This window comes from Nomascus leucogenys, chromosome 1a (assembly GCF_006542625.1).
Source record: "Nomascus leucogenys isolate Asia chromosome 1a, Asia_NLE_v1, whole genome shotgun sequence".
NCBI classification, from domain to species: Eukaryota; Metazoa; Chordata; class Mammalia; order Primates; family Hylobatidae; genus Nomascus; species Nomascus leucogenys.
Genome location: NC_044381.1, coordinates 55,761,805 through 55,776,102, shown reverse-complemented (window position 1 = coordinate 55,776,102; position 14,298 = coordinate 55,761,805). Strand labels below are relative to the sequence as shown.

The following is a 14,298-nucleotide window of genomic DNA, read 5'->3' as shown; positions in this document are numbered from 1 at the left end:
TTTGAAATCAAATGAAGCCTGTGGTGCTACTGAAAGAAAATCACAAAATTCAAAACTAAACCAGACAGAATAGTTTTAGGTTGTTTTCATTCTTTTTTCAATGTATTAAAAAGCAAGGCCACCACCTCTTTGAAATCCCCTACTTTGGCCAATTTATGATACTTACAAACTGTCTCCTTAACATAATGTGCTTCTCCAAGTTTTAAACCTGAAAATATTTATTGCTGAACATCCAAATATGCCTTTCATTGATATCACTAAAAATACAAATCTGTTTTTTTATAGGTATAACTTTAGAGGTTTAAGAAAAAGACATTTATCAATAACTTATTATCTATTAAAAGTCTCATTTATGATGGGATAGAAAATGTATATTTCCAAACCCCCCTATGCACTCCAGGCATGTCAAGAGGCTACTCGTGTTGTCACATTATTGTGAACACCTGGAACACTCAGCCGACTGCTCCAATGAAGAGTCGCACCTACCTTATTGTGCTCATACTTGTATGGGATCTTGAGTGTGTCCATGGCTCTGATCATGGCCTGCATGGCTGTGAAGATGTTCTGATACACCAGCTTGGTGAAGCCCCTTTTATCTTCATCAGAGTATCCTGACCCATGGATGATTCTCATCTGCTTGATAAACGTACTCTTGCCACTCTCTCCTGTCCCTGAAAGATGAATAATAGCAGCTCATCAGACCACAGTGCCATCTCAGTCTCTCAGATAACTAAACCAAATACCGTGCCTTGGATTTAACATCCCCAGATGGCCTGCTGAGAGGAGCAACTCTAGAATTGGAAACGCTACCTATGCTGAACATTTAGCAAAATTAGAGGGAGAGAGTCTATTTCAAAGGCAGATGACCTCAAACAACAACAACGAAAAACCCAAACCCGTCACCTCTTTGGAAACCACTCAGCACTGAATTTTGATAGTGATTTGTAACCATGTATCTTGCAAGAAACAATGGCAACAGCATCTTTTGAACATGATAAAACTTGATAAAGCTCTGTTCCCTGGAGAATATCTGAAACGCTTCCAGGACACTGGGTTGATTAGCCAGGATTTGGATCTGGAAATGACAGTGCACTTACACAAACGGTATTTAGACAGAGATAAGAAAAAAAGGTCTGAAAATTTCTAGACACGTTCCCTATTTTATTTTTTTTAGACACAGGGTCTTGCTCTGTAATGCAGGCTGGAACGCAGTGGTGTGATCATAGCTCACTACAGCCTTGAACTCCTGAAATAAAGAAATCCCATCTCAGTCTCTTGATCCTCCCACCTCAGCCTCCCCAGTAGCTGGAACTACAGGCATGCACTACCATGCCCAGCTGATTTTTTTTTTTTTTTTTAATTGCTGTAGAGACAGGTTCTCACTAGGTTGACTGGGCTGGCTGTGAACTCCTAGCCTCAAGGGGTGCACCAGCCTTGCCTTCCAACACCCAGCCCATTTTCTCCAATTTTAAAATGTGGCTTAAGAACACAGTATCCTGATAAGACAAGAAGAATCATTTTTCTAGATACCACATATCCCCTGAATTTATTTCTGGTGGGAGGTTGGTTGACTGAGTTATTCCAAGGAATCACCTAATTCAGGAAAGCAACGGTGGTTCTACTTCCCTCTCTCCATTCTTGACTAGTAACATTATATAGAAATTTATTGTGACTAGCTTTTTTTCCTTCTGTGCTATCTCCTTTTTCACATCTTCAATATTACTTTTCTGTTACCATAAGCCTGAAGGTAATCCCTAACAGAGCTATATATGTCCCTGGGAAGAAGAAAAGACAGAAAAATGGGATCACTTCACAAAATGACAGCATATTTCTCCTATAATGAATTCAAATCTAAAAACTTCATTTTTCTAAATGTAAGTGGTAATTTTCATGTGTCCTTTCTCAGGGCCTGTTTCTCACTCCCTCTCAAATTTCCTTGAGATCTCCAAAACAATAACTGTCTTTATCTTACCCCAAAAATGTGAAGAAAATAAAAGTGCCAATTTGGATATTAAAGACGGAATAACAGAATGAAACACAGAATGTCCGTATCATCAGGGTCCTTAATGCCATTTCCTCACTACAAAGCTGAGAAAAACAAAGAAAGAAAGGGAAGGAAAGGAAGAGAGAGAGAAAGGAAGGAAAGAAGGAAGAGAGGGAGGGAAGGAAGGAGGGAGAAAAAAAATAAAACCTAGTAATACGCCATCTGTCCTAAATTCATTTTGTTTTTCTGATGGTTGGATTTCATTACTATCTTTATAAACAATCACAAAATTTCAATTAAGTATTACAGTTTTCATAGAAGCCTCTTAAATGACTGCAGATGTCTTGGTGAATACATAGCCCTCACACAGTTACAATGAAAGGTTATTTCTAGCCACAGAGTCCTGCAGTGGCTGATTCCTTTATAATAATTTTCCTATTACTTTTAGTAAAGTGATCTGGAACTCCTAGAAATATAAATTAACAGCTGTAATGTGAATGCTATCACCCCAATTTAACAGGATTAATCCAAAAAGTTTAAAATGAGTATTTTATAATCCCAACCATGAATACTGGACAAAAGCATGAAGTGGCTGAAAACTACCATCTCTCTAGTAGAAATAAAGCTACAACATTTTTTCTCATTATCAACCAACGATTTATAGAAACTAGTATTTTTACTCTCCCAAGCAATTAAAAGTATATAAGACAAAAAAATCCCGATTGCTTCTTTATTATCACGATCCCAGAGCCAAAGGCTTGCTCTGAGGGCCTAAGTGTAAACAATCATTAATTCACAATAAAAACAGAAGAAATCTTAATTTGTGAGGTTAATATCAGGCAACAGGACCTTTTTTCTCCTGGTCACCTGAGAAATTTTTATATACTTATAACTACCCTACCCCCCCACCAAAAAAGAGAAAGTATCATATGAAGTATAAGCACACTGGCATGTGTTTAATTGAAATCACGTTGGGCAAGAGCAGTCAACATTTGGCACTTCTTTGGATCTGGTCACCAAGCCCCTGGGCACTGTCCACACACTGGATATTACACTAATGTAGACTCCAAGTAGGGGCCAAACATGTGACTAATGAATGAATTAGGAGAAATTAAGAGGAAAGAAAAAACAATAAAAGTATCAACTCTAAGATATTTTCCTGTTGGCCAGAAACACACCCAGGGATCCTTTCTCAACCATCTCATCTTGCTGGGTACCCCCAGGAGGCTGACCAATAGGGATTTCAACAGCTTTGTTATACTCTGTCTTCTGCTTGGGCTTAGCCAATAGGAAACCAGAGAGCAGGAGAAACAGGAAGGGGCATTTATTCTCCTAGCTTCCTCTCTGCAGTGGCAGCACAGGTATGCTATGTTGCCTTCAAAAGGTCCCAGCTCCTGCTGGGTGGCCCTCTCCATACTGCTGCTCTCTCTGGGTTCCAACAACTGCTCCCTTGCCTTGTCCAGCTATTGCTTGGCCCCAGGTTACTGCACCAGCTCTTACAAGTTACTTACACCTGGTCCACTCCTCAATCCCCACATTGGAGTGTGTCGTCCGTTTCCTTCTGGAACTCTGACTAGTACAAATACCAATCAAATGAAGGACAAGGAATACAAGGGAATGGAGGGCATCCTCTCTTTCTCCTCTGTCCTGTTCTCTATAAATCTTTTATTTATAAAGTGTTTTCTATTCAGTAACTCATTCTCATGACACACTTCTGGAAGCCAATCATGGTAAAGAAACAGGGCTGGGCATGATTTTCACAATTATCCCAAATCCAGGATAATTCACTTCTATTGCCCACAATTTAAAAATATCTCATCTGGGCTTTGACTACATCCAATTTTTCTCCCTTTAAGCTAATTTTGAATTTCTGAATGTTATTTCAATTAAAGGGACCCATTTTGAATCTTGGTGCCATCTTCCAATTGACCAGCCCTAAGTTCCAGGTAAATTTCACTCAAGAACTTAATGTTCACACTTTGATTTTATTATACAATTGTTATGAATTCAAAGTGAAGGCAAAGTTTCACGTAAGAAAAACCTGTATGATGCAAATATTGTAGGCAGAATAATAAAAGTAGGAAATTATGGTATTATTTGGCACTAGAACAGAATTCAGCCAAAAAAGCAGAGTCATACATTGGTATCCATGAGGGATTGGTTCCAGGATTCCCCTCTTTGGACTCCAAAACCCAAGGATGCTCAAGTCCCTGATATAAAATGGTATAATATTTGCATATAACCTATACATATTCCCCATATACTTTAAAATATCTCTAAATTATAATACCTAATACAATGTAAATGCTATGTAAATAGTTGTCATACTGTATTGTCATTTGTATTATTTTTACTGTTGTATTGTTTTTATGGTTTTTAAAAAATATTTTCTATCTAACTTTGGTTGAATCCATGGATATGGAACCCACGAATAGGGAAGGCCAAATGCGTATGGACTAAAACATCAACAAAGAAAAAAAACTCAGCTTCTTTGTTCCATGCAGTTCTATGACAGAGACAAATGAATTATTTCTAACAAATGTGTAAGCCAAATTTCATGTGTCATTCTCCTATTTTTACAGAATTATACAATACTCTCTGAGTTTGAAATGGACATTTTAACAATCTAGTCCTGATTAGTATGAAAAATTTTGGTATAATAAAAAAACAGCTGTTCCCAAATTACATAAAATTATGTTGTTTCCTGAGGCCACATGAAAATGAAAACTATAAGAGACTTCACAATTCTCTATCTCTGAATGAAAAAAAGCAGACTTTTCTACTAGTAGATTATTTCAGGAATGCAGTGATGACTAACGTCTTTTCACAGCACAGGGCAATGAAAAGCACAAATAACTCTGACCAATCTAAAGAAATATGACTCTGTTTCCAAGACCACTGGTACTATAAAATCTAGTGACAAGCCCTTACATAAAATATCTAAGGGAGGGATAAGGATCTCATTTTTGCTAATTTAAATATATCTCCAATCAAGTCATTTAATAACTTTAACAAGCAAATGAACACACATGAGGGTGTGAGTCCCAGAAAAAACCCTGCTCTTTCAATGGTCTATATAAATATGACTTGAAAATATCCCCATAAAAGTTATTTGTACCTTCAGGCAAGTACACTGCCTTTTCTTATCCCAGCTCATCTAAATACCCAGAAATGAGATTACCCAGAAATGAGACTATTTAAGAACCATGCTATGAAAAAGGCCACTTCATCCAGTGTGCATAATTGGCTATAAGGAATACTAATTTTTCTTCCCTATTCGCTAGATCAGGATAAAGCACAGAGAGCAATCCCCAGTTCATTTCACATCTCCTTCCATCAGAACAAACATCAAACACAAACTCAATATACTATGATATAGTGCATCACTTTGTAAGCTGTTAGAATACATCACATTAGACACACACTCTCACGCAATCCGATGCTTCCATTTTATGCCTTTTCCCCCCAAGATCTTTTCAACACAACAGGATTCCCACATACAAGTTCTGCCAAAAATCTGCATTTACTCTATGTGTCTGATTCACATAAGCCATATATATGTTTACACTGATTATTTTGCCTATTTGCATGATGTAGTCTGCAAATAGTTGACAAAAATGACCATTTTAAATCCAATCATATGTTACCTTCTTAATGGTAATAAATTAGCATTTATTGTTGAAAGCAATCATGGACTCATTGGTTCCTTCTCTCACTTGAACTGGCTTCTTGGGCTATTATGTTATCAAAAGAGCTGCCAAGGCCAAATCACATATACAGAAGCATTGCTCAATGCTTAAAAAATGTCAGTTATTACTGCCACTGCTCTGAAGGATGCTGGTGCCCATTTCCATACAAGGGCCCTGGAAAACAATCACTGAATACTACCAGGAACTTCAAGGTTCTACACGGTTTATCATCTTTATTCTGAAGGAAAAAAAGGGGGTGGGGGCAGAAATACACCTTACCAGGGCCTCTCACAGACTGAGGGAAGCCCATACCACTTCTACTTTTTTTTTTCAAGGGTCTCTGTTATGCCAAAACAGTTACCAAAACTGTGGCATTTAAAGTTATACAATGAATATATTTATTTCACACTGCCAGGGCCTTTCATGACTGTATCTGGAGATACTGTCAAACTATCAGAAGTCTAATCTGAAGACCTTAATGAATGGTAAGGCTCAGGACGAATGCCCCCACCCTACTCTCTTAATTGGTCAGCACCCAGATAAACAACAGCCAAGAACAAAACCCAAAACTCACGGAGCTGAATTATAGAGTAACTGTACTTCAGGTCCACCGGTTTAAGCTAAGAGTTTGAAACATGAAATCTCAGCACCACCTCATCTGAACTTGGGCTACTTTCACATACACTTGGATAAAGTAGAACTAGAAATTTTAAGGAGGAATTTTCTACCAATAAGCACATCATCAATCCACACCTGCAAAGATAAAAGTATCCAGTAACACTGAATCAAAACTCAATCCATGTGTTGTCCACATTCCAGGCTATATCTACTTTAAAATATGTGTATTCTGTTTTCTGCACATTTTCCTCTACTTAGATTAAAAACCTGCATTTGAAACACAGCAGCTCTAAGACCAAAGCTGCCATAACTTCCCATCTTTTAATGACTGACTGTTGAGGGCAAGAGTTGAGTACAGTTAACCATTTGTCCCTAACTGTCCCCAGCATGGTCGTGCAGAAGATCCTAGACAATTTTTAAAATCTAACACAGAACTGAATTTAGTATAACCAACTACAAGTGGAAACTGGACATGTAATTTAGTGGTAACCAGGACTATTAATAATAACTAATCCAGTTAAGTTGTTTTAAAGGAAAAGATATGCAAAACACATTGAAAATTCATTCACTGAAAGTATTAGAAGGTCATGTCAGTCCTGGACTTCTCAGTGTGGTAAAATCCTCCCAGAAGAGTCATCTGATCATCCAAGGTTACTCAAAGGTACAAGAGCATGTTCTTGGAGTGCCCGTAGTAAACATTTGTGTATTAAAAACTAACATCAGTTGGTTGCAGAACTTCCTGAATATACTAAAAAACATAAATTTGTACACTTTAAAATGGTAAATTCTAGGTCCAGCACGGTGGCTCACACCTGTAATCCCAGCACTTTGGGAGGCCGAGGTGGGCAGATCACTTGAGGTTAGGAGTTCGAGACCAGCCTGACCAACATGGTGAAACCCTGTCTCTACTAAAAATACAAAAATTAGCTAGACGTGGTGAGGCACCTATAATCTCAGCTACTCAGGGAGGCTGAGGCAGGAGAATCACTTGAACCAGGGAGGCGGACATCACAGTGAGCTGAGATCGCACCATTGCACTTCATCCTGGGCAAGAGTGAGACTCTGTCTCTAAATAAATACATAAAAATAAAATGGTAAAGTATGGTATATAAATATCTCAATTTAAACATTTTTTTAAACTAGCATCAGTATAATTTGGAGAACAGGAAGTTTACATGAATTTTCATGCTAAAACTTGTTAGCAAGTTACTTTGAGCCAATCTGCTCAACTTATTCCTATTCTTTCCCCCTAAGAGTATATGTTCACTCTCTCTACCTCTGGATGTATTTTGGAGAAAAGGTTTGAGAAGCCCTGAACCCACTGATTTTATTAAGGAGGGAACTGACTCATTCAAAGATTCTGCTGGTTGACAGCTAATGAGGGAGAAGATAAGACTGGAACCTACCAAGGTCTCTTATCTGTCCAGAGCTCCTGATCTTGTGTCCTCATATACTAAACATTTTCCTATTAATAAAACTTACAAATATTTGTTACAGAAAATTTTAAAACTTGAACATTTTGATATATTTCTTTCCAGTCTTTTTTTTCTAGGTAAATGTACTTTTTCCTGTTCTTGTTCTAAAATAAAACTGCAACAGGCTGGGTGTGGTGGCTCATGCCTGTAATCCCAGCACCGTGGGACGCCGAGGTGGGTGGAACATTTGAGGTCACGAGTTCAAGACCAGCCTGGGCCACATGGTGAAACCCTGTCTCTACTGAAAATACAAAAAAAAAAAATTAGCCTGGTGTGGTGATGTGCGCCTGTAGTCCCTTTGGGAGGCTGAGGTGGGAGAATCACTTGAACCCAAGAGGCGAAAGCTGCAGTGAACAGAGATGACATCACTGCACTCCAGCCTGGGTGACAAAGCAAGGCCCTGTCACACACAAAAAAATATTTTTTAAAACCAACAATACTTTATTGTTATTTTTCACTTAACATACTATGACAATTATTCTCTGATACTAATTATTCTTCAGAAATGGTTAATAATGATTATCTGAAAAAACCATAAAGATGTGTGATAATTTAAAAATTACCCTGTCATAACACATTTTGAGCTATTCTAATTTTTTGCTTTTGTAAATAATGCTCTGATAAACATCCCTGAACAAAAATCTCTGCCTGAATCTCTACTTCCTTAGGAGAGTATCGTAGAAATGTGATTAGACCAAGGACGTAATCTTTGTGCAGGATCTGGCAGTCCTGTAACTGTACCAGCTGACACATCCACAGACCCATTCCCCACCTCACTTTTGAAAATACTATATATTTTTAACTCTTACAAATTTGAGAGACAGAACTAAATTTAATTTACATCTGTACTTTTGAGAAGAAACATGCTTCATATTTTTCTTGTCCATTTCTATTTCTTCTATGAACTTGCCCTTTCATTTTAATTATTTAAGGACTTGCTGTTTTTCCTACTCGTTTTTTAAAACAATGTAGCTTTTAAACACAAAATTAACAATTTTTTACAAATATTTACAAATATTTCCCCAATTTGTCATTTTATTTTCATTTGTTGACAAAACTGATGCATAAATTTGCACTATGAAAGAAACAATTATGGTCATTCATCTAAGCTTTCCTTTAGTGATTTATGTCTTTAAAAAGGCTCAAACATATATATTTTATTCTAGCTTTCAAGGTTTTACCTTTTACAATTAACTAACAAAATAAACACACATATTTTGATGTGTGGTGTGCAGTGATTTTTTTTTACTAAAAAACTTTTTCTCAAAGTCATTACATACTTTAAGGTCACATGGTCTCAGGAGTGTTTGGCCTCAACAGGAAATTTTTTTCATATCCTCTAATGTGCTCCTAAACGGTGATCAAAAAAACATATGAAGCATATTAAGTGTCCTAGAGCAGCAGTCCCAACCCCCAGGACCACAGCCCAGCACCAGTCACTGGCCTGTTAGGAACTGGGCCGCACAGCAAGTGAGTGGGAGGCATCACCGCCTGAGCTATGCCTCGTGTGCATTAGATTCTCATAGGAGCATGAACCCTACTGGGAACTGTGCATACAAAGGATCTAGGTTACACGTTCCTTATGAGAATTTAATGCCTGATGATTTGAGGTGGAACAGTCTTATCCTGAAACCAACCCCCCGACCCGACCCCCATCCCTGGAAAAATTGCCCAAAAAACTGGTCCCTGTTGCCAAAATGGGAGCAAAACGGGAGGAGGGAACAGAATGAATGTCTCTGAGGTGCTTGTAGGACAGGGCTGTCCTACAAGCATCTCAGAGACATTCATTCTGTTCCCTCCTCTTCTCTTCCTTACACAACCAGCAGGTCCGCATTTCCATCCTTAAGCATTAGACTTTTGCTCACTGCCAATTTATTTAAAGAACTCTCGCTGGGGGTGGTGGCTCACGCCTATAATCCCAGCACTTTGGGAGGCCGAGGCCGGCAGATCACGAGGTCAGGAGATCGAGACCATCTGGCTAACACGGTGAAACCCCGTCTCTACTAAAAATACAAAAAATTAGCTGGGCGTGGTGGCAGGCACCTGTGGTCCCAGCTACTCAGGAGGCTGAGGCAGGAGAATGGCGTGAGCCCGGGAGACGGAGAGTACAGTGAGCCGAGATCACGCCACTGCACTCCAGCCTGGGTGACAGAGCGAGCGAGACTCCGTCTCAAAAGAAAAAAAGAACTCTCAAGAACAGTAGTGAAAATATTCCGGAATGTTAAAGACTCTAATCTCTTCATTTATACATTTTACTAATATTATGCATATTTATTTTCTTTATGTGGCTTGGGTAAATATGTCCTCTAAGCTGTTTCCTCATCTGCAAATACCACCACCTAGTTTACAGCTCTGCTCTGAGTTTTCAGTTAGTTAATCCAAGTAAAGCAGTACCTTGTAGGAAATAGATAATAAATGTTAGCTATAATTTACAATGCAAAATCAAGTGCAAAAATGAGAGAATAGTCTGATAAAAGGCTAAGGGCAGGGTTGGGTGGGGGGACAACAAAACCTCAGTAGTCAAGAGAAATAATATTTTAATGCAATATTTTTAAAAGTCAAAATTAATACCCCAAATTCACAAAGAATAAAATAAAGACAGGATCATTAACAGAACTATGTTGCACCATATTGGCACCTGAGAAGTTGCCTTTGGTTTTGATCCAGTGGCAAGTGCTTTTATTCACCTTATCTAGTCTCAGCCCTGACTCAAATTCTCCATTCCAAAAATAACTGAGATAACCATCACCAGCATTTCAGTATTTAAATTCATAGTGTTTGGAGATTTTTAGCTTGAACTGTTTATTCTTAATTTTATTGGCTATAGATTGCATATTAGACATTCTTCCAGTATCAAGGATGCAGGACAGACACAGTCATTACTGTCACAAAGGTAACATGCAAGTGTGAGCAAATGATTTAATAAGAAAATATCTAGCCGGGCGCGGTGGCTCACGCTTGTAATCCCAGCACTTTGGGAGGCCGAGGCGGGCGGATCACGAGGTCGGGAGATCGAGACCACGGTGAAATCCCGTCTCTACTAAAAATACAAAAAATTAGCCGGGCGTGGTGGCGGGCGCCTGTAGTCCCAGCTACTTGGAGAGGCTGAGGCTGGAGAATGGCGTGAACCCAGGAGGCGGAGCTTGCAGTGAGCTGAGATTGCGCCACTGCACTCCAGCCTGGGCGACAGAGCGAGACTCCGTCTCAAAAAAAAAAAAAAAGAAACTATCTAATGGAGATGAGTGCTATGAATTAAAGAATTAAATGACAATGAAATAGAGTGACCTGACTGCTGCTTTGAGAGACCCTCTTAAGAAGGTACACTAAAACTAATATTCAAGAACCAGCAACAAGAAAATTAGAAGGAAACGGCATTCCGAGCAGTTGACCAGCTGACTTGGAGGCTGACGTGGGAACATATTTAGCTGGCAAGTTGCAGGTACAAGAGCGTCAGTATGGTTGTGGCATAGCAGCCGGATGGCAGAGGTAGGAGGCAAGGCGGGAGCACGGGCTACAGAAGCAATGGCCAAGTCACCTGGAGCATTATATTTTAGGAAACAAGTTGGATTTTATTCTAAGTGCACTGGACAGCTTTAGAAAATTTGAACCGGGGAAGTAATAGGCCTTAATTTATGCTAAGTAAAGAATGGATGACTGTTAAGAACAAATTAGTAGGGTATTCCAACAATCCAAACAAAAAAAAATCCTAAAAAAGTCTGTGTTGGGCTGACAAGGGGAGGGACAGTTTGGAGTGGATGAAGTGAAAAAGGGAGGAGATGACATAGGGAGAACTCGTTGATTTCTGGCTTGATGGATGGAGGCACTAGATTCTTAGAGGAGCCTGAAGAGGAAAGAGTTTGCAAAGAGAGGACGTTAAGTTTGAAATGTGTATTCATCCCAGTGAAAAGCACTCTTGTACACCTAGAAGGTTCACTGCATCAACGTGGAAGCTACCCACGTAGGATGAAACAGAGGATGCGATTCGTGTCCTACATTCTCTGGGCCTCAAAGGCAGGGACACAGACATGACTGACCATCTTCTGCTAATGTGTGAGTCAGAGCAGGCTGCAAAACCTGGGTTGCAATTTCACTTCCTATGAGATAAATCTCCTTAGCTAAAGAAAAGGTAAGAAACTTGTTGGTCTCTAAGTTCCACATACGGACACACAAACACATACACACACACACGTTTATAAAGTGGCATCATCTGGCCGGGAGCAGTGGCTCATGCCTATAATCCCAGCACTTTGGGAGGCCAAGGTGGGTGAATTGCTTGAGACCAGCCCATGGTAAAACCCCATCTCTACTAAAAATACAAAAATTAGCCAGATGGGGTGGTGCACACCTGTGGTCCCAGATACTCAGGAGGCTGAGGTGGAAGGATCACTTGAGCCCAGGAGGCAGAGGTTGCAGTGACCTGAGATTGTACCACTGCACTCCTGGGTGACAGAGTATGACCCTGTCTCAAAAAAAAAAAAAAAAAAAAAAAAGTGGCACCACTGCTACATGCACACTTCTTTTAGAGAAAACTGGGACTTCCCTGAACATTATTTGGGAAGCAGGAAGATATAAAAATATTAAGTCATAATAATAACAGATTTTAAGCAGCGAGAACCCTTCAAACTTAATACACCACCCACGGAATTTAACAATTTTTTTTCCAGATAATAAAAAACGTGACACACGCAATCCAGATTGTTAGGTCACACATAAAGATAAATTGCACACTTTAAAAATGCAGTGGCTGGTAAATTATGGGATGCACTTTTTGAAAAGCACTCTGAAGTCCTTATTAACCCTGCAAATACTTCCTCAGAACAGCTCATGTGGCCCTCCTCACAAAGGAGAACAACGAATTACATTTATAACAGAGGAAAAGGCCTAAGATTGATTTGAAATGCCATTTTCCACCTTATTACATATTCATCAAGAGATCAGCTACAGGCAGAGGTGCGGCACAGAAAGAACATCAGCTGAAGTCAGGGGCCCTCCCAGCCCACCCACAGGAGACAACGATCTGCACGTAGCCACTTGGCCAATGAGAGCTGAGGATGAGCGAATTTGCCTGGATAACCCCAAGGGTTCTCTCCAGCGCTGGATTTTATGATCATTTTCCCTCTCTGTATATTGTTAAACAGCATTAAAAACTATTAAATTTCTCATGAGAACGTAACCTAGTATTTAGTATATATTCAAATAATAATTCAAATAAGTTGACTAAAAACTACAGTAGTCTTCTTTCAAGGTTAATATGTCAAGATTTTTTTGCTTTTACTCACGTGGCTCCTCACTTTGAGCCTCTAAAAATAATTATCTTTCAAGGTAGGGGAATTAAGGTGCTAGAGGGAGCCAGCCAAGTACTGCCCCAGTTAAGAGAAGCAATGATCTGGGAAGTCTCAAAAAATACGCAGATTTTCAGACTGCAGAACATGGCATGCTTTCTGGGCTAATATTATCCCAGTAATTTCAAATAATGACATTGAGGATACTAAGAAGGATTTATATATGTTCCAAGTGTGCCTAATACGCACACAACCACAAAAGGATCTGGAAGACAGAAACTATCATGGAAAACAACAGTTACTGAATCTGCACATGCAGAGCAGTTACTGACCTTTAAGGACTTTTAGAAGTCCACTGTTCATGTGGCATCTAATAGTCAGTTAAAAGGGAAATTAGGGCCAGGTGCGGTGGCTCACGCCTGTAATCCCAGCACTTTGGGAGGCTGAGGCGGGTGGATCATGAGGTCAAGAGTTCAAGACCAGCCTGACCAACATGGTGGAACCCCGTCAATACTAAAAATACAAAAATTAGCTGGGCATGGTGGCATGGGCCTGTAGTCCCAGCTACTCCGGAGGCTGAGGCAGGAGAATCACTTAAACCCGGGAGGCAGAGGTTGCAGTGAGCCAAGATCGCACCACTGCAATCCAACCTGGACGACAGAGTGAGACGCTGTCTCAAAAAAAAAATTATACCAAAGAAATATTTCCCTTTTCTTAAAGGAATAAAAGGAGCATGATTAAAACACACACGTACAAGCAAGCCAAATCTGTGCATTGTTCACATTTTAAAGTTTAAAATTCCCTCTTGGGGGGAAATGTTGATGTTGATCAAAAACCATAGTACCTGCTGGGGGGGTCTCATTACTGGCAAGGACTCTTGAAAGTAATCATTTCCAAATGGCTATTTGGGAGAATCCAACTACGTCATAAAGAGATGCATTAGGAAATCATTTGGGTTCTCACTTCTCCTAAAACAAAAAAATTTTTAAGATTCAGCTTTTGTAAAAAGCCAAAACATTTGCCATTGGAGATAGGCAGTTGCCTCTCGGGAGTGAATGCTCAGAGAACTTCGAAGATAGGTACATGAAATGTCCCTGTTCTTTTAGGTTATAATTACTCCAAAGCAGTCCAAAGATGCTTCTTGTGTGTTCACATGTGCTGTACAAAAGACAGGCGCAACATCTGGCACCACCAATTTTGATGTCAAGATAATTTCACCAGCCAGTTAAAAAAGGTACCCTATGGTCTGT

At 39.5% G+C, this 14,298-nt stretch overlaps 1 protein-coding gene across 1 annotated transcript in view; it reads right to left on the bottom strand.

Annotated features, from left to right (window-relative positions):
• Window positions 1-14,298, bottom strand: part of GNAQ (G protein subunit alpha q) — a 320,596-nt gene that overhangs the window by 208,226 nt on the left and 98,072 nt on the right. Inside the window, exon 2 of the mRNA XM_030809646.1 lies at window positions 487-671. Coding sequence (XP_030665506.1) covers window positions 487-671 — 185 coding nt within the window. The remainder of the gene's footprint in view (window positions 1-486; window positions 672-14,298) is intronic.